The sequence below is a fragment of the Hyperolius riggenbachi genome, chromosome 5 (genome assembly GCF_040937935.1).
Source record: "Hyperolius riggenbachi isolate aHypRig1 chromosome 5, aHypRig1.pri, whole genome shotgun sequence".
NCBI classification, from domain to species: Eukaryota; Metazoa; Chordata; class Amphibia; order Anura; family Hyperoliidae; genus Hyperolius; species Hyperolius riggenbachi.
Genome location: NC_090650.1, coordinates 333,546,160 through 333,572,060, shown reverse-complemented (window position 1 = coordinate 333,572,060; position 25,901 = coordinate 333,546,160). Strand labels below are relative to the sequence as shown.

The window sequence follows — 25,901 nt, the reverse complement described above, 5'->3', positions numbered from 1 at the left end:
CTCCAAATAGTCCATAAAACTACACATCATCTTCCTTGTCTGTATAGCTTAAAAACTTGGGCCAACACAGATATTCTTTTCCACGACATAAAGTCACATGCAGACATTCTACATCTCCACAGCAGCAGTCCACACAGCATTTCCCTGATGTACAGTTCCCTTTGTGTAACAAAATGCTGCCCTTTCTCTAGCTAAAGAAAAAAAGAAAAGACAAAAAAAAAAAAAAAAAACTTTACATACAAATCTATCTCATCAATTCTGCCAAACTGTGTAGAATAAAGACAAATGTACCATCAACGTACCAAAAGATAAATGTATAAATAAATAGACCTAGTTCTAATTTTCCCTCCACCTGCCACAATAGGCACAATTCTACAGTGATGTAATGCTACATTTTCAGTGTTACATACTCACTCTTGATTCAATACCACACGAAATCCCGTTCACAAATTAAAAACCAGTGAAAATCTCCTTCTCACCAAATTCATAGTCTCCCAGGTTAGTTTGTTCTCTTCTGTGGTCTATCTAAGGATCTTGCAAGCCCTCTCTTACCCATGAAGTGTACTCTTTCATTTGGTGCTGGTTGCTATGGGAACCACTGGCATGTCCCCTCCAAAAGCAGTCCTGACAGAGCTGGTAATTGTGACACTGCTGGCAGCGATAACGGAAACCCATCATGCTTTCACTGTGGCAATAGGAACACTCAACAGGGTGGAAGACTAGGGGAGAAAAGAAATAGTATAGATATGTTAATAGACAGCCATGGCCAACACTATACACAAAATACACAAAAGTAATTAACCTGGAAACATATCCACTCTTCAGGGTTGAATAGTGCTAACATGATGCTGTTATAGAACAGCCATTGAGAAAACTACGCATACAATTTTAACTCTGATGAGAACTTACCACCACTCATCCCTTCATTAAAACATTGTGACCGATAGAACAGAAAAATGTAGTTCATTATGGGTAATTCATATTTGACTGGTTCAGATGTATACAGCTACCATAGGCGGAGGACGGCTGAACACATGGACAGATGAACATTTCACACTTAAAGGGCTGGATCACACTTTTCTAAGCGCTTGCTAATGTAATATGTGCAATTTTTTTAATGTAATATGTGCGTTCAAATTGCTCAAGTAAGAACACACACCGCATTACATTAGCAAGAGCTTTTCAAATCACTGGTGCTTAAAAAAAGTGCTCGCAGCGTGAACCAGCCCTTAGAAGCATGACAACATAGCAAGAGCTGGGGCCCACTGGGCTGCTTTCAGGAGTGGTGGTTCCACAGTGTATTACTTAAAGAGACACTGAAGCGAAAAAAAAATGATATTATGATTTGTATGTGTAGCACAGCTAAGAAATAAAACATTAAGATCAGATACATCAGTCTAATTGTTTCCAGTACAGGAAGAGTTGAGAAACTCCAGTTGGTATCTCTATGCAAACAAGCCGTTAAGCTCTCCGACTAAGTTAGTCGTGGAGAGGGCTGTTATCTGACTTTTATTATCTCAACTGTAAGTGAACTGTTTACTTTTTCTCTGCTAGAGGAGAGGTCATTAGTTCACAGACTGCTCTGAAAGACTCATTTTGAATGCTAAGTGTTGTGTAATCTGCACATATTATAGAGTGATGCAATGTTAGAAAAAACACTATATACCTGAAAATAAAAGTATGAGAATATTTTCTTTGCTGCTAATCTTCTAGTAATTATTCATAGTACACAACCAATTCACTATATCATATTTTTTTTTTTCGCTTCAGTGTCTCTTTAAGTGATTTAGATTGAGGGAATGCAGGAAATATCGCATTTACTCTAAAACATTCTGAAAATCACTGCCAAAATCACATTGTAAAATTGGCAGTGCAATACAGCAGAGGAAGGTGACTGGTAATAATGAAGGAGAAAAAGGACAAATACGAAGTCAAGTATATAGATTTCAAGTGAATTCGGTTCTTTGAACTTTAAGGGTGGTCTTGCACAGGATGAACCCTCCTTATTTACTCACCATTTTCTACATTCGCCAGTCGATGCAGAAGAGGTAACCAGACAAGACACTGAGGTGGTGGGTCAGACATAAGCGTGTCCAAGAAGGAATTTAACGTGACTTTTTTCTGGTAGAAATAAAGAGAAGCATCGATAGCAAAATTTAGAAAGCTAGAATGCAATTTTTTAGGCACTTTATTTTACTATTATCTCTGTAAGGTCATTCTGTACTGAGAAGAATTCTAAAACGTAGTCCATTTTTTTTAAACACCTTTCCTCCCACACATTTTATCACTATAGTTGCTTCCAAGGCACCCCCTCCGCCCTCCGCAAATATACTCACATGTATCCTTAAAGCACCAGTGATAATGTCACATTGAGGCTTCAAACCAGAACTCTAGCTTTCTGAAGATGGTTTGTCACTTCCCTTTGTTGCAGACTGAGGCATGGCCGTAACAGTTGACCTCCCATAAAGTACATTGGATGGGAGGAGTGGGTGGGGGGTCAAGAGGCATGGCCATAATACTGTATATGATAATGGTAGGGCAAAATGCCCGGCCTTAGTTTGGCGCCAGATGGTCAAACTGTCACAGCACCAAAGCATTAGTGCAAAAGAACAAAGGACCCATGTCAAAATAACTGCCACCACCCGTTTGTAGTGCCAAAAAGACCAATGCTTCAAATGGGCTTCATGTATGGAGTGTTCTAAAAGAATACCCATATAACTGATGCAATGTTTCTACCATAGGATAGAAAGATACCTGATCAAACTGTGTTCTACAGGTTACAGTCCAAGTCACCTACATATACCAGATGAAAAATAAGCCCAGGAATAAACAAAATTCATTATAAATCTGCACTAACAGTGTAACCTCTATCCAAGCAATATATCAACTCTGCACAGCCTGTCATGCTTCTGCAAATGAAAAGTGTTAGAGTACTTATCACGTCAAGCTGGAATTAAAATGTAATAAACTGTTACTATCCAATGGAGCTTATGGGACAATTAATATTTATTTCATTCCACATAAGCTAGGCATGGTGTCACATTTGTCACCTAGCTGTCAGTTGAGTCTCGCAGAGCATGTAGTGACAAATGACAGAAGTATCTCCCCATCCGCATGGAGTAATATCTGTACATCTGCGGGCATCAGCAATGGCCCAAATCCTCATCAACCTTACAATACCACTTGCTTTGTTATTCACAAAAGTGCTTAGCACATTTATGAACACTAGTTAATAAATTATTGAGAGGACCCTGCAAGGTTGTGAAAAATGCTCCATCCTTATAAAAAAGCTATTCTGGATATCATGCGGGTCTCCTATCATTTTATCATAGGAACAAGCCTCGAGGTAAAAACAGTTAAATCACCATTTTTTTCATACTAAATAAACTTCTAAATCTGTGTGACTAGGCAAAATTAAATTATCGCATACAGCACCTGCTTCATCTATATGTATGAATAGCTTTAATGCCAAAATAGCGCTGTAGATGTAATCAGTCTACCTATGCAAATCCAGTACCTTAGTACATACATACAAGGATACACATCTGCACAAAAAATATTCAGTTTGGCAATACACTACCCAGATAATTATATGAAGGTATGTTTACATTTTCCCTCACATTTATTTAATGTAGTGGTCATTTTTTAGCTAGGATTTCTCATTGGAATAACTAACTAAATAATTATTAATTACATTATTAAGATTATTTTTTATACAAGTCTCATGACTTATATAAAATGAGTCAGCCTGGCACCTTGTTTATTACACCATTGAATGAGTATTTTGTGTGTTCCAGTGTACATATACTTCCCAGTTAACAGCCATGCACATTAGATTATACATCTTCAGGTTTCCTCTTAATAGACGTTCATATAAACATACTGTTTAATGTTTGGTACCTGCTGTGTGAAACAAGACCTCGCAGATTGCTCTGTGTAGCCAAAAGAAGGACCTTCAAATACAACAGTTGGCAGTTTGAGTACCTCTCTAAGAAACAGGTCATATTTTCCATAAACCATCACCCCACTTGTATCAGAGATCAAAGAGAAGATATCTGAAAGTACAAGAAAAAGAGCATGCATTACATTGTATGTACCAAGATGATAAAGGATAAAACACAGTTGTGTAGCACACCTTCTATTAAGTACTGTACTTTCAAACAAGACTTTCAAATACAGCAAAAACTAGATTCATCTTGCTGAAAACAGCATCACTTGGTGTGCATAATCTCTACAACACACCACTGTGCCCAAAACACATTGTAAATAGAGTGCCAGTCACCAGAAAGAAAGAGAGAGAGAGAGAGAGAGAGAGAGAGAGAGAGAGACCCCTCCCCTGAACACCCACACCTGGTAAGAGAAGTGACCCCCCACCCCCCTTAATTCTCTGCTTTACAATGGAAGTGTTGTAGAGGTGATCCACGCAATGTAAGGCTTTCTCTGCCGTATTCCCCAAAGGTATGGGTGACCTAGAAAGAGGTGTTAAACTAAGTATCATACAACCTTAATAAAATACAGATGAAGAGATGGCCCTGCCAACACAAGCTTATTGTTGCAGTTTGAGGTGTATCTGCCTCTTCTCAGTCACTGAGAAGTACAGAAGAGACTAATACTTTCTCCTTGCCTCAATCGAGTCCCAAGTTAGCAACCTTGGCAGGACAAAATTTTCAATCCTCTTTATTGACCCATGTTCCTGCTTATTAAATCTTCAGCGTGGGTCAGAGAGTTATCTCTGACCCACGCTATTTTAATCATGTTTTAACTTTATATACTTAATAAAGACATTACTTTGATGGTGCGGATCTTGAAGATTTAATACGTACTGCTTGTTACTCCAGAGTGGATCCCAGCACGACAATTTATTACATTGTTGGTGCAAGAACAAATTTGATATCCCATGTTCCTGCTTAGGCATGGACACAGGAAAAAGATACTAAGACTATACAACTTGAGCTAATTAGCTGACCAGGCAGTTGCATAAATGCAGAAGCATACACTGCCCATACTGCTCTTACAATGGAGAGATAGACTTGTTTGTTTTCACTAAAGGAAATCTCACTGAGACTTCTGGGACAATTCATTGGAGCAGCGCTGTCCAACTGGCGGCCCGCTGGCCAGATCCGGCCCGCCAGGCCTCCTGTTGCGGTCCGCTCCTCTCCCCGAGATGCAGGCATGGTGTGCGCTATGGGCGCCATGCCTGCTTCCTCTTGTGTGGCCTCTCCTGTGTCCCCGCTGCCGCACAACTCAGACCTCACAGATCGCCGCGACTGAGGCAAACAGAGTGCGCATATTACCCGCACGGAGTACGTCACATGTGGAAGTAAAATCAGTCACTTCCGCATGTGACGTTCTGGCGCGCGGGTGTTATGCGCGCGCTCTGCTTGTTTCAGTCGCCGCGATCTGTGAGGTCTGAGCTGTGAGGCAGCGCTATCCCAGTGGGGACAGAGGAGAAGGCATTGGCGGGCAGCGCTGCAATGAGGTAACCTGTCACTCTCTAACTGGGGGGGCACCTGTCACTCTCTAACTGGGGGGCACCTGTCACTATCTAACTGGGGGGCACCTGTCACTATCTAACTGGGGGGCACCTGTCACTATCTAACTTGGGGGGCACCTGTCACTCTCTAACTGGGGGGCACCTGTCACTCTCTAACTGGGGGGGCACCTGTCACTCTCTAACTGGGTGGGCACCTGTCCCTCTCTAACTGGGGGGCACCTGTCCCTCTCTAACTGGGGGGCACCTGTCCCTCTCTAACTGGGGGGCACCTGTCCCTCTCTAACTGGGGGGCAACTGTCCCTCTCTAACTGGGGGTCACCTGTCACTATCTAACTTGGGGGGCACCTGTCACTCTCTAACTGGGGGGACACCTGTCACTATCTAACTGGGGGGACACCTGTCACTATCTAACTGGGGGGACACCTGTCACTATCTAACTGGGGGGGCACCTGTCACTATCTAACTGGGGGGACACCTGCCACTATCTAACTGGGGGGGCACCTGTCACTATCTAACTGGGGGGGGCACCTGTCACTATCTAACTAGGGGGACACCTGTCACTAACTGGGGGGGCACCTGTCACTATCTAACTGGGGGGGCACCTGTCACTATCTAACTGGGGGGACACCTGTCACTATCTAACTGGGGGGACACCTGTCACTATCTAACTGGGGGGGCACCTGTCACTATCTAACTGGGGGGGCACCTGTCACTATCTAACTAGGGGGACACCTGTCACTATCTAACTGGGGGGACACCTGTCACTAACTGGGGGGCACATGTCACTATCTAACTGGGGGGCACCTGTCACTTACTGGAGGGGGGGCACCTGTCACTATCTAACTGGGGGGACACCTGTCACTATCTAACTGGGGGGGGGCACCTGTCACTATCTAACTGGGGGGACACCTGTCACTATCTAACTGGGGGGGCACCTGTCACTATCTAACTGGGCAGGCACCTGTCACTATCTAACTGGGGGGGCACCTGTCACTATCTAACTGGGGGGGCACCTGTCACTATCTAACTGGGGGGCACCTGTCACTATCTAACTGGGGGGACACCTGTCACTATCTAACTGGGGGGACACCTGTCACTATCTAACTGGGGGGGCACCTGTCACTATCTAACTGGGGGGGCACCTGTCACTATCTAACTGGGGGGACACCTGCCACTATCTAACTGGGGGGGGGCACCTGTCACTATCTAACTGGGGGGGGGGCACCTGTCACTATCTAACTAGGGGGACACCTGTCACTAACTGGGGGGACACCTGTCACTATCTAACTGGGGGGGCACCTGTCACTATCTAACTGGGGGGCACCTGTCACTTACTGGAGGGGGGGCACCTGTCACTATCTAACTGGGGGGACACCTGTCACTATCTAACTGGGGGGGCACCTGTCACTATCTAACTGGGGGGGCACCTGTCACTATCTAACTGGGGGGACACCTGTCACTATCTAACTGGGGGGGGCACCTGTTACTACCTCATCCGGCCACACCACAGCATCACCACCAGCCCGGCCACAGCAGCACCGCAAGGCCTTTCAGCCCACACATCATGACCAATCTGGCCAAAAACACTATTGCCAGGCCAGCCAGGCACAGCAGCCAGTAGAGGAGAATACAGAAGCCAGGTGAGAGGTGTCTACCATATTAAAGGGGCATTCTGCCTATTTATGTGAAATGCTCTCTATTTATGTGCCTCATGACTGCTGAATTTGTCTTGTTGGGGGCCTCATGATTGCTGAATGTGCCTTGTTGGGGGCCTCATGATTGCTGAATTTGTCTTGTTGGGGGCCTCATGATTGCTGAATGTGCCTTATTGGGGGCCTCATGATTGCTGAATTTGTCTTGTTCTGGGGTCACATGATTGCGAACTGCGAGACTATGGGAAAGCTGAATCATCATCATGAGACAATAGCATTAAACCTTTTTTTAGCTTTTTAAAACGGAAAATAAAACTGGGAGGTTAAAAAAAAAAATAGATTTTTCAGGAGTAGGATGGATGAAATTGTTTATCTTCAGAGTTTATTTTCAACTTGGACTTTCCATAATGTTCATGTATGAGTTAAAACGTTTGTATGTAGTTTAAATTGCTGTTGCCACTTTTCGATAGATAAGTGACTTTTGGGTTGCAGTTTGGGCACTCGGCCTCCAAAAGGTTCGCCACCACTGTCCTAATCTAATGTCCCACATTGCTAAGTTCATGTAAATTTGTCTCCACCCGTGGCCACATCCACACTCTGGTCCATGGCCACACCCATTTTACTCGCAACGGAACCCCCATGGTTTGTGGCGCGCCGTGTGCGCCACGCAACTTCACCAAAATCTTAAATAGCATTTTGTGGAAAGTGCCACCAATCTAATTGTCCTTTAATTGCATTTTTTTTCCTGGGGGGGGGGGGGGGGTTTGCGGCAGGGCCGGATTACCGACCAGGCAACAAAAGCAGTCGCTTGGGGCCCTATTCAGAGTCAAAGGGGCCCCATCAGCATATAAACCAGCCCTCGCCATCCTGTCAGGGGTGGCTGGATGGTATAATGGTTAAAGGGACTCTGAGCAGTGCAGTAACTATGGAAAGATGCATATCATTTTAAAGCTCTCTTTCTCCTCTTTCCAATGATATATAAACCGCCGCCCTATGCCTTTTAGTTTTCGCTATTTTCGCGATCGAAATTGCGGCCAACGCAATTTCGATAGCAAAAATAGCGAAAACTAAAAGGCGTAGGGTGGCAGTTTATCTATCATTGGAAAGAGGAGAAAGAGAGCTTCAAAATGATATGCATCTTTCCATAGTTACATTGTATTACACAGGACGACTTTTCTCCAAAGTCGGCAGCTCGATTTAGCACAATGCAATGAAATATAAGGAACCCAGGGGGATATAATTACAAACATCATGCTGGTAGGTGTGAGGATGTAATTCATTAGTTGTGGGTATGCCTAAAGGTATACCCACAGGCACTGCTCGGAGTCCCTTTAAGGGCCCTGCCTCTGACACAGGAGACCAGGGTTCGAATCTCGGCTCTGCCTGTTCAGTAAGCCAGCACCTATTCAGTAGGAGACCTTAGGCAAGTCTCTCTAACACTGCTACTGCCTATAGGGCGCGTCCTAGTGGCTGCAGCTCTGGTGCTTTGAGTCCGCCAGGAGAAAAGTGCGATATAAATGTTATTTGTCTTGTCTTGTCAAATGATGCCGTGCGCTGCTGATTGCCTTCAGAGCCAGGCTTTCCTCCTAGGTCCCTCTCCTGCTACTGTGCGCTCTGTCGCTGCCCACTCCTCCCTCCCTTCCCACAGAGAACCACAGCTGCAGCAAGAATGATAGCAGCAGATGGCAAACGCTCACTCACCTATCCATGATCTAAGCAATAGGGATCCCGTCATCTGAAACCCATCTGTCTCTTCTACAGTGCAGCTGCTCGCTCTGAACTTCCTGATTCTCAGATCAGACAGGAAGTAGGAAGTAGTAATAGTAGTAGTAACAGAGCGGCAGCACTCTAGAGGAGGCAGATGGGCTCCAGATGACGGGACCTCCATTGCTTGGATCGCAATAGGTGAATGTGAGTCATCTGGTGCTGTCATTCTCCCCGCTGCGGCTGCCTTCTCTGCTGGACTATCGTTTTCACTGGGATGGAGGCTGCATGGTGGCTGTCTAGTTTGGGAGGAAATCGGTTGTTCGGTGGTGGGGGTGGTTATGTAATTTTGTCTGGGGAATGGCTTCTGGTTTGGCGGTGTCCAGAGCTTTCTGCTATTGCCAGGCTGGAGATGCAGGGGGAAAGTGCTGCTGCTGTGATATCTGGCGTCCTCTTCACAGGGGTGCCCCAGCCCCTGAGTGCAAATGTCCCAGCCATTCATCTCTCACTCTGCATTTTGCTGCTGCTATTCCCTGCATTGTGCACCCACAGAGGAAAGCGGGCTGTTGCCCATAGCAACCGGTAGCTCAGCTGCCCCGGTGTGTGCAGCATGTTGCTGTGCAGCTGCATCTTCTGATTCTATTACGACATGATGGGGGGCCCAAATCAGTTACTTTGCTTAGGGCCCCATTTAGCCTTAATCCGGCTCTGGTTTGCGGCTTTAGCAAGAACCTTCAGCCCTCCACCATGGGGTCTGAAAAAAAAATGGCCCTCCATGCCCGTGAAGTTGGACAGCGCTGCATTGGAGGGTAAAGCACACCTGAGGAATATGGATGCTGACATATTTATTTCCTTTAAATGACAACTGAGGTGACATGTGACATGATGAGATAGACATGTGTATGTACAGTGCCAAGCACACAAATATCTAGGCTATGTTCCTTTTTTTCTTACTATGCCTGAAAAGTTAAAAAATCAGGCATGCAAGTAACAGTTTCTGTCCGGGTTGGGACTGGGTCAGACTAAAGCATAACCCTCACTGATAAGTAATTACAGCCATAAAACACTTCCTGGCAGTAAATGGCTTCTGAGAGCAGGAAAGAGATAAAAATGGTCAATAATTCATAGATTTGTGCTCTAGCATACGTCAATGAAGGTGCAATTGAGCAGAGGCAATGAAACAGTAAAAACTTAAAAACTAGATTTATATATAAAATAAAACTGTGGGATATCTAAAAACGTCATTTTTTAGGAGGAAGACGATAGATACTATTGTTTATCTCATCAGTTTATTTTCACCTCGGATGTCCTTTAAAACAATGCATATTGCCTGGCTGTCCTGCTGATCCTCTGACTCTAATACTTTTAGCCATAGACCCCGAACAAGCATGCAGATCCGATACTCTGACTGAAGTGTGAGTTGCATGTCGGTTTCAGGTGTGTGATTCAGACACTACTGATGCCAGAAATATAAGCAGGCAACTGGTATTGTTTAAAAAGAAATAAATACGGCAGCTACCATATGCCTCTTACTTCCATTTAACAATGATTATCAGCATTTCAAGATGGCCACATTAGTATGAAATATTTATATTTTGAAGATGTGTCAATATGTGTTTAGTGTTATTAATGATATACACTGCCCGTATTATAGTTTTATAAAATTGTGGATGTCAAATAATATATTTCAGAACTAATTTCTGAGAGTTGTTTGAAATCAAATCAACAATTTTTCAAATGGTAATAACATTCTATTTGCCTATTAAACGCCAATCTTTCCTGCAATCAATAGTTATTCAAACTAGGATCACACAGCTTTAATTACTAATTATGTAATTTGTATCACACACTATGTATGGGATAATGCACTTGAAACAAAAAGAAAAACCGAGAGCCCAATATAGTGCAGTAAGTCTAACAATTGTTGGCGAAATAATTAACAGATGTGGATATACTCACAAACACGGGTTACCACGTAGGCAACCACTTGAAATGCAGGTGGGGAGTATTAGAACCTGACCCCACTCAGGTTTAAGAAGTCGCTCTCTGTAGATAGAAAGAAGGGGACAGTCCCCTCCACCCAAGGTGGACTATATACTGTGCAAATTTGGACAGAGGCGCCAGGCAGGTTAAAATGATCTAAAAACAACTAAAAAGGAGGAGTACAGGTGGACTTACCTCCTGAAATGATGGACAATCGAGATTGTTCAAATCACAAATAACAATTTATTTTGGCACTCCGCAACGCATTTCGCAGGTATAACCCGCTTCATCAGGCAAGGAGTGCAAGCTCAAAAAGGTCCAATAGTGGCAATGCGCCTCTCCTAGATCACAGTGACTCGATTGGTATGTTTTTTATTGTACAAATCGGACAGTACAGACTCTCTTTAATGAGACTTGGAGGGATGCCTCAGCTGTATTTCTTTCAAAACTCTTGCCAGGTTTTCTGTTGCACAGACTAATGCTGGGCATACATGGCTAGATAGTGCACCGGTATCGAGCCAGCAGCTCGATGTCGGCGCGTCACCGCTCGTCCGCGCGGATCGATTCCCGCTCGTCCCCGCGGGCGCTTTCTAATCATCACTTCGTTTTATTCTATTGTTCTGCCCGCCGGTATCGAGCGCGGAATCGATCCAGCGGGCAATCGGACCTGTCGGAAATTATCAATCGAGCCATCAGCGGCTCGATTGATAAGAAGAAACGAGCCGTTTATGCCCAGCATAAGGGAACCATTGTGTGTATACAATTATCAAGTGATTTCCTACACTTGACTTGAATCAAAAAAGTTACTCCTCATACTTGATGAAGCATCCTCTACAAAACTGAAAGGTGTCCAGTAGAAGATACATCATATTTTATTTGGCCATAGCCTGACCTGGATAGCGAAGGACCTTCACAAACACAGGTTTGGGTTCATAATGTAAAAGCATTAAAACATACTCACATCTCAGTTTGTCCATGATTTTTCCTCCACACAGTGTGGCTAATGCCATTTTAACAGCAAAGACTGTTATCTTTCCATGTCCTTCCCTGTGGATTACATCAACATACACTTAAATTGCTGTGAATCTTCTGATCATAAACCATATCCGTACATAATTTCAGCCTAGCGTGTGCATCTGATCTCCACTAGAGCATGGCCCACTATTAACAGTGAACATTCTCCCCTAAGGACCAGGGGAATGAGACAGTGGGTGGTTGCAGGGGAATGGAGTAGGATAAGAGGTTGTGTGTGGCCTGTACAATTCTTTCATACCCTCATTGCAAGGACCTATGGCAGGAGATGTGGCTCAGCTGCCTCTATGGAAGGGAGGTGCGGCCAATCACTCTTCCTCTGCAAGGCTAAATTGAAGGGGTGCATGGTCTTGTCTGACAGGCTTCCAAATGGTAAAAGGTACCCTCTTGCACTAACAGTTGTGAGCTCTATGGTCATAGGTCAATTATTAAAATAAATGGAATGGTGTAGGAGAGATTGTCAATTTCTTGATGAAAAGACCTACACATTTTTTTCAAAGTTTTCAATCTTTTTTTTTTTTCCATGTTGAACACAGGTGTAAGTGATACATTGTACACCATATTTAAGAAAAAGCATTACCCCTGCATCATTTAGTCAGAAAATAAACCGATTGCACATGTAATATGTAGTTTATTGAGTAATTACGAACTGATAAACATCAAAGTGTACCAGAGGAGAAAATAAACTGATGAGATAAACAATATTTGTCCTCCTACTCCAAAAATGACTTTTTTTTTTTAGATAACCCATGGTTTTATTTTATATTTAAACATTTAAAACATTTACAAAGTAGATTTTTTTTGCCTCTGCTCAGTGGCAGTATATTAAGTGTCCCAGAGGTAAAATATATGAACTATTGACGTTTTTTCCCCCTCCTATTGCTTTCAGACATTGTGCTCTGCCAGGAAGAATTGATGTACAGTAATCTGCTTATGAGGGAGGTTTACTATAATCAGGACACGGTACAGACAAGACAGAAGTTGTCACTTCCATGCCTTAAAATTAACTCTTTCAGCCAGCAAAATACAACAAAACAAACAGCCTGTTTATTTACGTATTTTGCACTGTACATACATACACGTTTATCTCATCATGTCACACGTAGCCTCGGGTACACTTAAACTAAAAACAAGGCAGGACCAGCATACATTTCAATCTGACTTCTGTAAATTTATTTGTATATAATATTTAATTGGTATAGTTCAAAATTGGTTATCTCAATTATAGAGAGAGACACCTTCTTTTGACCAAACAAACTGCCACAGCATATGATTTGTTAAAGAGACACTGAAGCGAAAAAAAAAAAGATATAATGAATTGGTTGTGTACTATGAATAATTACTAGAAGATTAGCAGCAAAGAAAATATTCTCATATTTGTATTTTCAGGTATATAGTGTGTTTTCTAACATTGCATCATTCTCTAATATGTGCAGATTACACAACACTCTGCATTCAAAATGATTCTTTCAGAGCAGTCTGTGAACTAATGACTTCTCTTCTAGCAGATAAAAAGAAAACTGTTCACTTACAGTTGAGATAATAAAAGTCAGAAGACAGCCCTCTCCACGACTTTGAAAGTCGTAGAGATTAATGGCTTTTTTGCATAGAGATAACAACTGGAGTTTCTTAACTCTTCCTGTACTGGAAACAATTACACTGATGTATCTGATCTTAATGTTTTATTTCTTAGCTGTGCTACACATACAAATCATAATAGCATAATTTTTTTTCCGCTTCAGTGTCTCTTTAAGTATTGTATTGTCAAAGGATCACTGTAGTCTGGTAGAAAAGACAATTGTGTGTCACCATAAGGCCAGCAATTTGCACAATTTAAATTATACAGCAGATTTGGTAATGTTACAAAAAACAATATTACATAAAATGCAACTATGCAATCAATAATATGTGTGTGTATAATATATGAAACCTGAGCTTGAAATTCAAGTACAGATATAAAATACAGCAGCTAGATCATTAAGTACAATAGTGCATGTAAGACTGGCAAAACAGGAATATAATACTAAACCTGCAGTGCAGTTAAAAGGTGAAAAAAAAGAAGACCCAAATGAAATTGTGCACCCAAATCAGATTACATGCGATACATTGGTCAGATTTGTCAAATGTTACAACCAAATGAAAAGTATGGTCAGTACTTAAGTAAAAATAAAAATATATATATATATAAATAAAATGGTGCTGCTACCTTAACATTTATTTATATACCATAATATGGAATGTATTTTAAATTTAAGATAAAGCCCTATAAATACAAAATAAATTTAAAATAACATTTAGAGCCGATTATTGGAGGCAAATAAAGTAAGTGGCTAGAATCCCGGGATGTATACACCCCAGAAACAGCACTGATATGTAATTAGCTTCTTTATTACATATTTTTGTGGTCTTACAGTGAATGCAATAACATATTGAGTTTAATAGTGTGCGGTCTTTGCACGCGTATGCTTTTTCAGTGTGGTAACAATACTATACAGTAAACTCCAAGCAGGGACTTATGTAAAGGTTTCTATGAACTCTGTAAACTACTAAGCTACTGCAAAACATGTCAGACTCAGCACTAACTACATCAAAATAAGAGAAAACACAATAAATGTAATCGCCTTCATCATAGCACCACACTGGAGAGAGCAGGTAAACATTACAGATGAAACACACTTACGGGTCATAAGCAGCCAACAGGAAATTTAAGAGCAAGCTGATGGACTGGTCCACATTGATCTGGTGAGTCGTGGGCATTCTCTTGTTAAGCTGGAAAAATATGGTGGATAACACAGCCTCCAACCGCGCCACATTCAGCTCCGTGCTGGGGTCAAGGTTGTTTAATGAGTTTTCCCGGAGGGCTTCTATAATGTTCCATATATCTACCAGGTGTACTGTAAGGAAACACACAGCAATAAGTCAAGAAGAAGACCACGTACAACTCAACAGCATGAATATTTGACTGTCTGCTATTATTTATCAGAGTAGACAGTCCTGTGCCTAGTTATCTCACGTACAGAAGGAAAAACCAGCATGTAGTAAAAGTAATCACTTCATGACCAGTTCATTATTAAGAGTAATTACAGACCTCCTACAACAAAAGTCTGCAGCAGCTTACAGTCTGCACGTATCCCAACATGTGAAGTTTTTATTCTGCCTACAGCCGATACCAGTCTTACTGGCAGTGTCGGACAAGGAAGTGGTAAAGCTGAGCAAATCCACTTGCTGGCCAAGCAGCAGTAATCATGTGTTGCTTATATAAAGTCAGCGCAGGTCTATAGTAATACAGCTTTCGTCATTTTCTGGTATACAGGATCTTCGAACAAAAAGGTAAAGAAGCAAGGCTTACCAGATTCCAACAACCCACATTATAAGGTTGTAAAAGAGTTTGATAGATGGTCCGCAGAACTTTCAAATGGTGTTGTTTCACCAGCGATGTTGCACACCACAGATTCCTCCGGAATATAGTAGATATCCTGAGGTCGCAGAGACTCGCCAAAGAGGAGTCCAGTAGGGTAGTGACATGAAAGAGATGTACGGCACATCTAAGTGTAAACCGTCTTTATTACATAACAAGTAAAACAATTTAAAAGCAAGGATAAAAGAAACTCACATACGGGGCCCGTGCACTGGGAACCCCGAAAAAGTAGCGCGCATAAAATGGTCAATAGAAGACCTCAAATAAAATGGTGCCGCCTGTCGCCTTCCCTTTTATGCGCGCTACTTTTTCGGGGTTCCCAGTGCACGGGCCCCGTATGTGAGTTTCTTTTATCCTTGCTTTTAAATTGTTTTACTTGTTATGTAATAAAGACGGTTTACACTTAGATGTGCCGTACATCTCTTTCATGTCACTATCCTACTGGACTCCTCTTTGGCGAGTCTCTGCGACCTCAGGATATCTAATATATTCCGGAGGAATCTGTGGTGTGCAACATCGCTGGTGAAACCACACCATTTGAAAGTTCTGCGGACCATCTATCAAACTCGTTTACAACCTTATAATGTGGGTTGTTGGAATCTGGTAAGCCTTGCTTCTTTACCTTTTTGTTCGAAGATCCTGTATACCAGAAAATGACGAAAGCTGTATTACTATAGACCTGCGCTGACTTTATATATTCATTGCTTGTGTGGACTTTTGGACATTGTCCTTCTCGGCTGCGGTCGCCTTCTGCCTTGGCGCTGACACTTGTTGTTTAATCGTGTGTTGCTGCTCACAATAAACACTTGCTATTGGGAGTGGTTTCTATTGGAAGCGATAACACATGGTTTCTGCTGCTTGGCCAGCAGGTGGATTTCCCTAGCTTTTCTACCTCCCTGTCTGACACTGCTTACTGGTGTGACTGATGTCCCAAGTCTACAACACAGATTCAGGCCCAGTGCACACTGAGCGGTTTTAGCAGCGACCCGCCAACCGCATCCGCCTGTGAAAACGCTTGGCTAATGTATTTCAATGGAATGGTGCACACCAGTGGTTTGAGGTTGTTAGTAAACCGCAAACGTGGTTAGCAGAAGCGTTTCTGCCACAATGTAAAGTATAGGAAAAAACGCAAACCGCTCTGGAAAACGCTAGCTCAGAGCGGTTTTCTAGGAGTTTGTTACAGAAGCTGTTCAGTAACAGCTTTACTGTAACAATATATGAAATCGGCTACACAAAAACGCTCCCAAAAAACGCTAGGCATGTTTAGAAAACGTCTCTAAACATGCCTAGAATCGCTCTGAAATTTGCTCCAAAAACCGCTAGCGTTCTTTCTTGGTCAGTATCTTTTCACACAGGCCTTCATCAAGGAGGCTATTGAACTGTTCCTTAATTAACGGGACAGGATTGTCCCGAAGTCTTCGATATGTACTGGTGTCGCTTAACTGTCTCTGAATCTCTTGCACATATTTTTCCTCATCCATAAGAACAACATTTCCCCCTTTATCACTGGGCTTGATTACTAGATTGGGGGCCTTTTGGAGTTCCTCTAAGGCTAATTGTTCTTGTGGAGTTAGATTATTTTCATTTTTTAGGGGAAAGAAAGAATGTGAGTACCTGACTGTGGTTACCTTTAATGTGCCAACTCCATATATCATCCCTAAGGTGCATAAGTCTATGGTAAATCCTCTGGGACGACCGATCGTTTTGGCGATTGGAAGCCCTACCCAGCGTTTGGGACAATATGAGGACAAGAAGAAGATTTGCCCACTAGTTCAAGCATTACCTTCCTACATACAGGATACATGTGATGTCCTGGGTGTCCTGGCCGGTTTCGAGGTGCCCTCGGGGTCCGTCCTTGTTGGGATCGACGTGGAGTCTCTCTACACGTCGATCCCGCACGAGGAGGGGCTCCGGGCAATGTCCTTCTTCCTCTGCGAGCGGCATCCCTCTGCAACAGCCCACAATTCATTCATTGTGGAAGCCATGAAAAGTAATTCTTACTCGGAATTGTTTCGTATTTTAAGGCCAATTCTATCAACAAATGCGTGGAATGTCGATGGGGGCGTCGTGTGCACCAGCCTATGCATGTTTGCATTTGGGACTCTGGGAACGGGAACAAGTGTATCCCAGCCCAGAGTTTGGTGCACGCGTACCCCTCTGGATTAGATTTATTGACGACGTGTTGATGGTCTGGAGGGGCACTGCTGAGGAATTGGAGCAATTTATGCTAAAATTGAATATCAATGCAAAAAATATTCGTCTGACCTTCTCCTCTGGCAGGGAGATTCCATTCCTGGATCTCATGCTGAGAGTTGAGGGCCAATCGATTGTCACAACGTCGTACCGCAAACCCACGGCTGGCAATACGGTATTGCACGCAACCAGCCATCACCCGTCGTCTCTGAAGAAAGGAATCCCATATGGGCAATTCCTCCGTCAAAGGAGGAATTGTTGCAGGGATGAGGACTTCAGAAAAGAAGCACGCAATATGTACCAACGTTTTTGCGAACGTGGCTATTCGCACTCGGTACTCCGGAATGCTTTGCAGCGAGCCTGGGACCTGGACCAGCAGGAATTGCTGGCCCCCAGGGGGATGCTGCGTATGGCGAAGGAGGATGGACATATGCGCCTTGTAATCGGCTTTGGAGCCCATTGGGACAATCTATGTGAGCTATTGAGCAGATTCTGGCCAATACTCACCTCAGATAAGGAAATTGCAAAGATAGCTGGTCCTAGACCACTTCTAACTGCCAGAAGAGCGCCTAATTTAAAAGACCGACTAGTGCATAGTGAACTGCAAAAAAATCCCTCAACGTGGCTTGACAGTAGGAAGCCCATGGGGATGTTCAGATGCTCTAAGTGCAAGCTTGATATATTGATCGTGCCAATGTGTTTGTTGATAGTAGCGGCAATAAAGAGTTTACTATTAAATCCTTTATAAACTGTGACACTAAAAAAGTGGTCTACATGATACAGTGTCCTTGCGGACTGAAATACATTGGCAAAACCAAGAGGGCACTAGAGGAAAGAATACTTGAGCATTTTGGGAAGATAACTAAGGGTAAATCGATTGGAGTCATTTATGACCATTATAGAGAACATCATCAGAATAGTCTGAAGGGAACCACAGTTAAGGGGATTTATAATCTAAAAATACCGAATAGACGTGGTGATTTTGATGAAATACTTTATTGCAAGGCGATGTGGATTTTCAAACTTGGCACTGTTGCACCCAGAGGATTAAATGCTGAATTGGATCTGTCTCCCTTTCTTAGAACCAATAGATATTGATAAAAAATAGTCATAGTATCCGGAAAAAGTTGCTGTTTACCTTAGGGGTTTGCCCATGACTAACCAATATATGTCCCTTGAGAATTGGTTCTGCAATTGATTGCGACCAGGAAGTGATCCTTTCTCTCTTTTTTAAGAGATAATAGTAGATATATATAAGAAATGGGTAAAGCATGTGTTATGCATGGATCCGTAATAAATGGTGATTGTGCCTTTAAGGATAACATGTGCCTGGGTGATAATGAATTGTCCATTGGGCTGCTATGTGAACCTATAATCTGGAGCAACCCATTGTACTGGGAACTGTACGCATGGATCCCTCCTCTTTGTATCCCCTTCTGTGATGGACATCTACTGTGCTGACATGATGTGCCTAAGCAAATCAATCGTAATATGTAAAGTTTTGAATGATCTACATGGATATGAACTTGTAACTCAGATATAGCTTGCCTTTAACATAGGAGTATGGTAGTAGCTGTTATACAGTGTGAAATTTGATCAGATTTCTCGAACAAATGGTTTAACCATTTAATGGCAAGCATACGTATTAAAACGTTATGCTTTAGCGTTTAGCCTATTAACGGCAACATGACGTTTTAATACGTCGCGCGTTCCCGCCGCCGCCCCGCGCCGCTACCGCCGCCATTACCATTGGGTTTCCGTGCTATGTGATTGGGGAAGAGGACCGAGCGGTCCTCTACCCAATCGCAGTGCCTGGAGTGAATGGACGTAACCGCGAACGGCGGCTACGTCCATTCACAAAAACAGTAAATTGTTACAAGTTTAATAAAGTGTAAAAAAAAAAAAAAAAGTGATCACTTCCTATTACGGAGAGTGTTCACTAGCGCCATCTTGTGGCCAAAAAGTATATTACACATACATGCACATACATAATATGAACATACACAGTCAGGGCCGTGCAGAGGGTCCTTAAGTGGGGGGTGCTCAAATTTAAAAAAGGGTCCTTGCAATGCGCTCCCCCCCCCCTCCTCCCCCTCCACACACCCAACGCTCCTTGTTTCTGGCTGGGGGATATTGGTTGTCATGTGGGCGCTGAATGCTGATGCTGGGTGCCATGTGGGTTCTGGGTGTGAGTACAGTGTCATGTGGGTTCTGGCTATGGGTGGGTATCGAGTGTCATGCGGGTGTTGTTCACAAGTACTTAGTACCATGTGAGATCTAGGTGCAGGTACTGGATGTGACATTGGTGTGAATACTGTACCGGGTGCTGGCTATGGGTGGCCTTGGGCGTCACATTGGTTTTAAATGCAGATACTTTGGGTGTGGGTACTGGTTAAGTGGTTGTTTGGTGCAGATAATGGGTGCCATGTAGAGGCTGTGTGCAGGTGTGAGTACTGGGCGCAATGTCTGGCCTGGGTGCAGGTACTTGAGGTCATGTGAGTGTGAGTACTAGGTGCCAGTTATGGGGGGGGGGGAAGGGGTGGATGTTGGGAGAATTTGAGGTCAGTGTGGGTGTTGCAGGAAGGGGAAGTCATTGGGGGTGCTGGGGGAGGGAGAGGTCAGTTTAGGTGCTAGAGGTTGTTACTGTGGGTGCTGCTGGAGACAGGAAGGGTACTGCTGGGGACAGGAAGGGTGCTGCTGGAGGGAGGGAAAAGTCAATGTAGGTGCTGGAGGAGGGAGGGGTCAGTGTGGGTGCTGGGGGTGGGAGAGGTCACTGTGAATGCTGGGGAGGGAGAGGTCACTGCTGTCAGAGAGACACTATCTTACCTGCTCCCACACAGCTGTGGGGCTGGTTACACTAGGATTCCTGTATGACACCTCTTTACTCCAAACTGGATATTGGTGGGATTGCTGTGGGTGCAGGGGATGGGAGGTCACTGTGGTTGCTGCTATGAATGGCATAGTTGCTGCTAGGGTAGGTATAGGTCAGTGTGATTGCTGGGGAAGGTAGAGGTCAGTGTGGGTGCTGGGGGAAGGGTAGGTCACTGTGGGTGCTGGGGGGGAGTAACTGTGGGTTCTGTGGAAGGTAGAGGTCAGTATGAGTGCTGGAGGAAAGGGTGGTCACTGTGGGTGCTTGGGAGGAGGCTACTGTGGGTCTTGGGGGAGGTAGAGGTCATTGTGGGTGCAGCTGATGGAATAGCCACACTTCATTTCAAAGTGGCCCGGGGAGGTGGGGCTTCCCGCGGGTGGGTGATGCTTATCACGGTTGGGGGCGGGGCTTCTTTTGCATGGCCAGAGGGGCCTTTTTTGAAGATTTTTAAAAGGGGGGGTGCCTGGGCACCCAGAGCACCCCCCTCTGCACGTGCCAACACAGTATTAATAAATTAATACATTACACTTCCAACCCCTCCAAAAAAACCCTTGTAAAAAAAAAATCAGCTTCAAATAAATAAATAGTTGCCTTAGGGACTCAGCTTTTTTCAATCTATATTTTATGTAGGAAAATTTATTTTACTGTATTACATAGGGGCTTGTAATTATGGCCAGAACAACAAAAATAAAAAATAAAAAACAGAAAAATAACACCTATATTTCAAAATAATATATTGTCGCCATACATTGTGATAGGGACACAATTTAAACGGTTTAATAATCAGGACAACTGGGCAAATACAATGAGTTGGTTTTATCCACTGGAGAATGTTTAATTTTAAAACTATAATGGCTGAAACCTGAGAAATAATGATTTTTTTCCATTATTTTTGTATTTTTCCCATTAAAACGCATTTAGAATAAAAAAATTCTTAGCAAAATGTACTACCCACAGAAAGCTTAATTGGTGGCGAAAAAAACAAGGTATAGATCATTTTCTTGTGAGAAGTTGTAATAAAGTTATTAGGGAATAAAAGGGAGGAGCACTGACAGGTGAAAATTGCTCTGGTCCGTTAGGGTAAAAACCCTTGGGGGTGAACTGGTTAAAAAAAGCTTTCATTTTTCTGTACAACCAATTGTTTTTATCGAACTGCCATAAAATCGGATCACTTTACTGTATAGTGTGTGGCCACCTTTAGGGATAAATCTAATTTCAAACAACTTTATTACGCATTGCAAAATACATCCTAGATACACCTGCTATCTACCTCCCCTTTCCCCCTAAAGACACTTAGGCAACATATTAGTGAAGTACTCCCCTCACTCTTCCACACTTGGTCAGCCATATGTACACGACATCCACTCAGCTCTACAGTGCCAGCAGCCTGTACAGGTTAAACACTGACTGACATAAACCACACATACAAGTATATTGCACAGTCTGTTTACAACTGACTTCACATCAAATCCTTGTCAAGCTGCTATTACAGCTTTCTGTGGTTTAAGAATTAATATAGCTATGAATCCAAAATCTCAGTATATGCTGGCGGGTTGTTCAGGTACCTACAAAGATATAATTACCCCAGCTGTTAAAATCACATGCTATATAGAGAAACATGAGGGGGAATGCAATTTACAATAATGTTGTGTAATGTAATAGGGCTAGGCACAGCAATTACACAATCAATAGTTTCCTCTAAAATCCACATAAAACCCACATATACCTTCAAGAGAGACATTTAATGCCAGATAATGAATGGTCTCACAAAAACTGGGTACAATGATCCGCTGATTCATTTCCTACACATTTTTCCTACGAAGTCTCATTCCCAATTCAAAGATCAATTAGATGGAGACCTACAAACTTAAAGAGAAACCGTAACCAAGAATTGAACTTCATCCCAATCAGTAGCTGATACCCCCTTTTACATGAGAATCTATTCCTTTTCCTTTTTCCAGATCATCAGGAGGCTCTGTATGGCTGATATTGTGGTGAAATCCCTCCCACAGGAAACTGTGAGGACCATGGTCCTGGCAGTTTCCGGTCTGTGAACCTCATTGCATTGTGGGAAATAGCTGTTTACAGCTGTTTCCAACTGCCAAAAAAGAAAGCAGCAGCTACTTCCACTGACATCACCTGCCAGCAGTAAAAATGTCACCATGTGATAAATGTCAGAATGTAAATAAGGGAGAGGAAGATTTTACAATGGGAAAACACTGACTAAATAATCCTATATAATAATATCCAAGTGTCTCTGTGTCCGTGTGTATGTGTGTCCGTGTGTGTCCCTGCTCCTAATCAGTGTGCTCTAGCTGTGCACATGTGCCTGTGGTTGCTAGGGCAACACCTGAAGCTGCTCTCCCGGTGCTCTGGTAAGGCTTTAAAGTAAAAACAAAAAAAAAATTTACTCAGCTCTGCGCGTTTCCCTGTTGTTGCTAAGGCAACAGGGACGCAGTACGCAGCACAGAGCTGGGACAAGGCTCTCGCGCAGCTGTGTGTGTGTGTGTGTGTGTGTGTGTGTGTGTGTGTATATATATATATATATATATACACATATACTAAATAATAATTATTATAGTATCTAAATTGTTAGGTTAATAAATCTGATACACTTTTCAGAATGTTTTCAAGATTCGCAGATATTCGTTTAATTTTAGCTTACCAAATTCTTTACTGTCATTTTTGTCAAAATGACAAAAGCTGCTTTAGGGTAATGCCTTAATGACCAACTATAGATAGTTGTGTGGCAAAGCATGACCAGCTGCATCTCTCCCCCCCCCCCCCCCCCCCAAGCCTAATTACATTGCAAAGGATGCAGTTGCAGCAGAGGCAGTGCTGCTTTTACCTCCCAGCTGGAGTCCAGCACTGTGTGTCTATCCACTCTGCTCACCACTCCCTCTAGTTCTAGCATCTTCTGCATGTCGCTTGCTCAAAGTCGACGTGCCGGAGATGCCTTCTCTAGAGTGAGCAAAGTGGATAGACGCACAGTGCTGGACTCCAGCTGAGAGGTAAAATCAGCTCTGCCTCTGCTGTGCTTTACTTTGCAATATAATTAGGCGGGGGGAGCACAGGGGGACATGCCTAAAGAAGAAACTTCAGAGTTTTGAAAGCTTACCACACAATTATCTATAGTTAGTCATAGCTAAAATAGCTTTAGTCATTTTGACAAAAACAATGGTAAAGACTTTGTTACAGAATGTGAGAAGAATATGGAGGCTCCAATATATATATTTCCTTGTAAACAATACTGGTTGCCTGGCAGCCCTGCTGATCTATTTTGCTGCAGTAGTGTCTGAATAACACCAGAAACAAGCATGCAGCTACAGTGGGATGCGAAAGTTTGGGCAACGTTGTTAATGGTTATGATTTTACCATATACATTGTTAGTTGTTAAAAATAAAAAAAAATGTCAGTTAAATATATAATATAGGAGAAACACACAGTGATATTTGAGAAGTGAAATGAAGTTTATTGGATTTATAGAAAGTGGGCAATAATTGTTTAAACAAAATTTGGCAGGTGCATACATTTTGGCACCACCAAAAAGAAATTAAATCAATATTTAGTAGATCCTTCTTTTGCAGAAATTACAGCCTCTAAACGCTTCCTATGGATTCCAAAGAGAGTCTGGATTCTGGTTGAAGGGGTTTTGGACCATTCCTCTTTATAAAACATCTCTAGTTTATTCAGGTTTGATGGCTTCTGAGCATGGACCGCTTTCTTTAACTCACACCACAGATTTTCAATTATATTCATGTCTGGGGACTGAGATGGCCATTCCAGAACGTTGTACTTGTTCCTCTGCATGAATGCCTTAGTGGATTTTGAGCAGTGTTTAGGGTCGTTGTCTTGTTGAAAGATCCAGCCCCGGTGCAGCTTCAGCTTTGTCACTGATTCCTGGACATTGGTCTCCAGAATGTGCCGATACTGAGTGGAATACATGCGTCCCTCAACTTACCATACCATACCATACTTACCATATTTTACTGTAGGTAGCAGGTGTTTTTCTTGAAATGCTGTGTTATTTTCCTCCATGCATAACACCCCTTGTTATGCCCAAATAACTCAATTTTAGTTTCAGCAGTCCACAGCTGCCTTATTCCAAAATGAAGCTGGCTTGTCCAAATGTGCTTTAGCATACCTCAAGCGGTTCTGTTTGTGCTGTGGGCGGAGAAAAGGCTTCCTCTGCATACAACATCTCTTTGTGTAAAGTGCGCAGAATGGTTGAATGATGCACAGTGACTCCATCTGCAGCAAGATGATGTTGTAGGTCTTTGGTGCTGGTCTGTGGGTTAACTCTGACTGTTCTCACCATTTGTTGCTTCTGTTTATCCAAGGGTTTTTCTTGGTCTGCCACTTCGAGCCTTAACTTGAACTGAGCCTGTGGCATTCCATTTCCTCAATATGTTCCTAACTGTGGAGATAGACAGCTGAAATCTCTGATACAGCTTTCTGTATCCTTCCCCTAAACCATGATGGTGAACAATCTTTGTCTTCAGGTCATTTGAGACCCAGTGTTGCTACTCTTCAGAGAAATTTAAAAGAGGAGGGAAACTTTCAATTGACCCCCTTAAAAACTCTTTCTTATAATTGGATTCACCTGTGTATGTAGGTCAGGGGTCACTGGGCTTACCAAGCCAATTTGAGTTCCAATAATTAGTTCTAAAGGTTTTGGAATTAATAAAATGACAACAGTGCCCAAATGTATGCACCTGCTTAATTTTATTTAAACAATTATTGCGCACTTTCTATAAATCCAATAAACATCATTTTACTTCTCAAATATCACTGTGTGTGTCTCCTATATGATATAATTAACGGACATGTTTTTATCGTAACAACCAACGATTTATACAGGAAAATCATGACGATAAACAACGTTGCCCAAACTTTCACATCCCACTGTAATCTCTGTCAGAAACATCTGATCTGCTGCATGCTTGTTCAAGGTATATGACTAAAAGTATTAGAGGCAGAGGATCATCACGACAGTCAGGCAACTGGTATTGCTTAAAAGAAAAAATATATGGCAACTTCCATATCCCTCTCACTTCAGTTGTCATTTAAGGCAAAAGTTAGCCAATATCTGAGAATATTGAAAACACCCTGAAAAGTTAAACAGGCGTATCTGTTGATGTATTCCCACCCAGATGTGCATTCCATTGAATGAAAGCATACACAATACATTAGAGAATCTAATCTTTTTTGTATGCCAATGAGGTATCCATTATGGATGCTGTCTTCTGCAGAGAACAGACACCATGCACTTTACAAGCAGACCTGTGTTCTATACAATAAAGAGGTCATGGGCTAATTATCCAATTTGACAGGAAGCATTGCAGGAGGCTCATTAAAGATGGAAGCTTTTTAAAAAAGAAAAACAATCCTAGTGTACAACTACATTCTATTTTCTGTGTGGACAGTCACCAGTTTCAGCACCAGTAACAGCTGGAAACTGCAAGTGAAGCCCAAGATGACAGCTGCTGTACTCTTACTTAATTACCCCCTGTGTGAGTCTTTTCTGCCCTTCCCTCGCACACAGTGTTTTCATGT

General features: G+C 42.8%; 1 protein-coding gene across 18 annotated transcripts in view; it reads right to left on the bottom strand.

The window, feature by feature from the left end:
- DTNA (dystrobrevin alpha) overlaps positions 1-25,901 on the bottom strand; it is a 348,338-nt gene that overhangs the window by 93,831 nt on the left and 228,606 nt on the right. For all 18 annotated transcript variants that reach the window (XM_068237333.1, XM_068237332.1, XM_068237336.1 and 15 more), the window contains 5 exons: positions 14,546-14,759; positions 11,795-11,880; positions 3,901-4,055; positions 2,016-2,121; positions 553-719 (listed from right to left, as the gene is read on the bottom strand). In XM_068237333.1, coding sequence (XP_068093434.1) covers positions 553-719; positions 2,016-2,121; positions 3,901-4,055; positions 11,795-11,880; positions 14,546-14,759 — 728 coding nt within the window. The remainder of the gene's footprint in view (positions 1-552; positions 720-2,015; positions 2,122-3,900; positions 4,056-11,794; positions 11,881-14,545; positions 14,760-25,901) is intronic.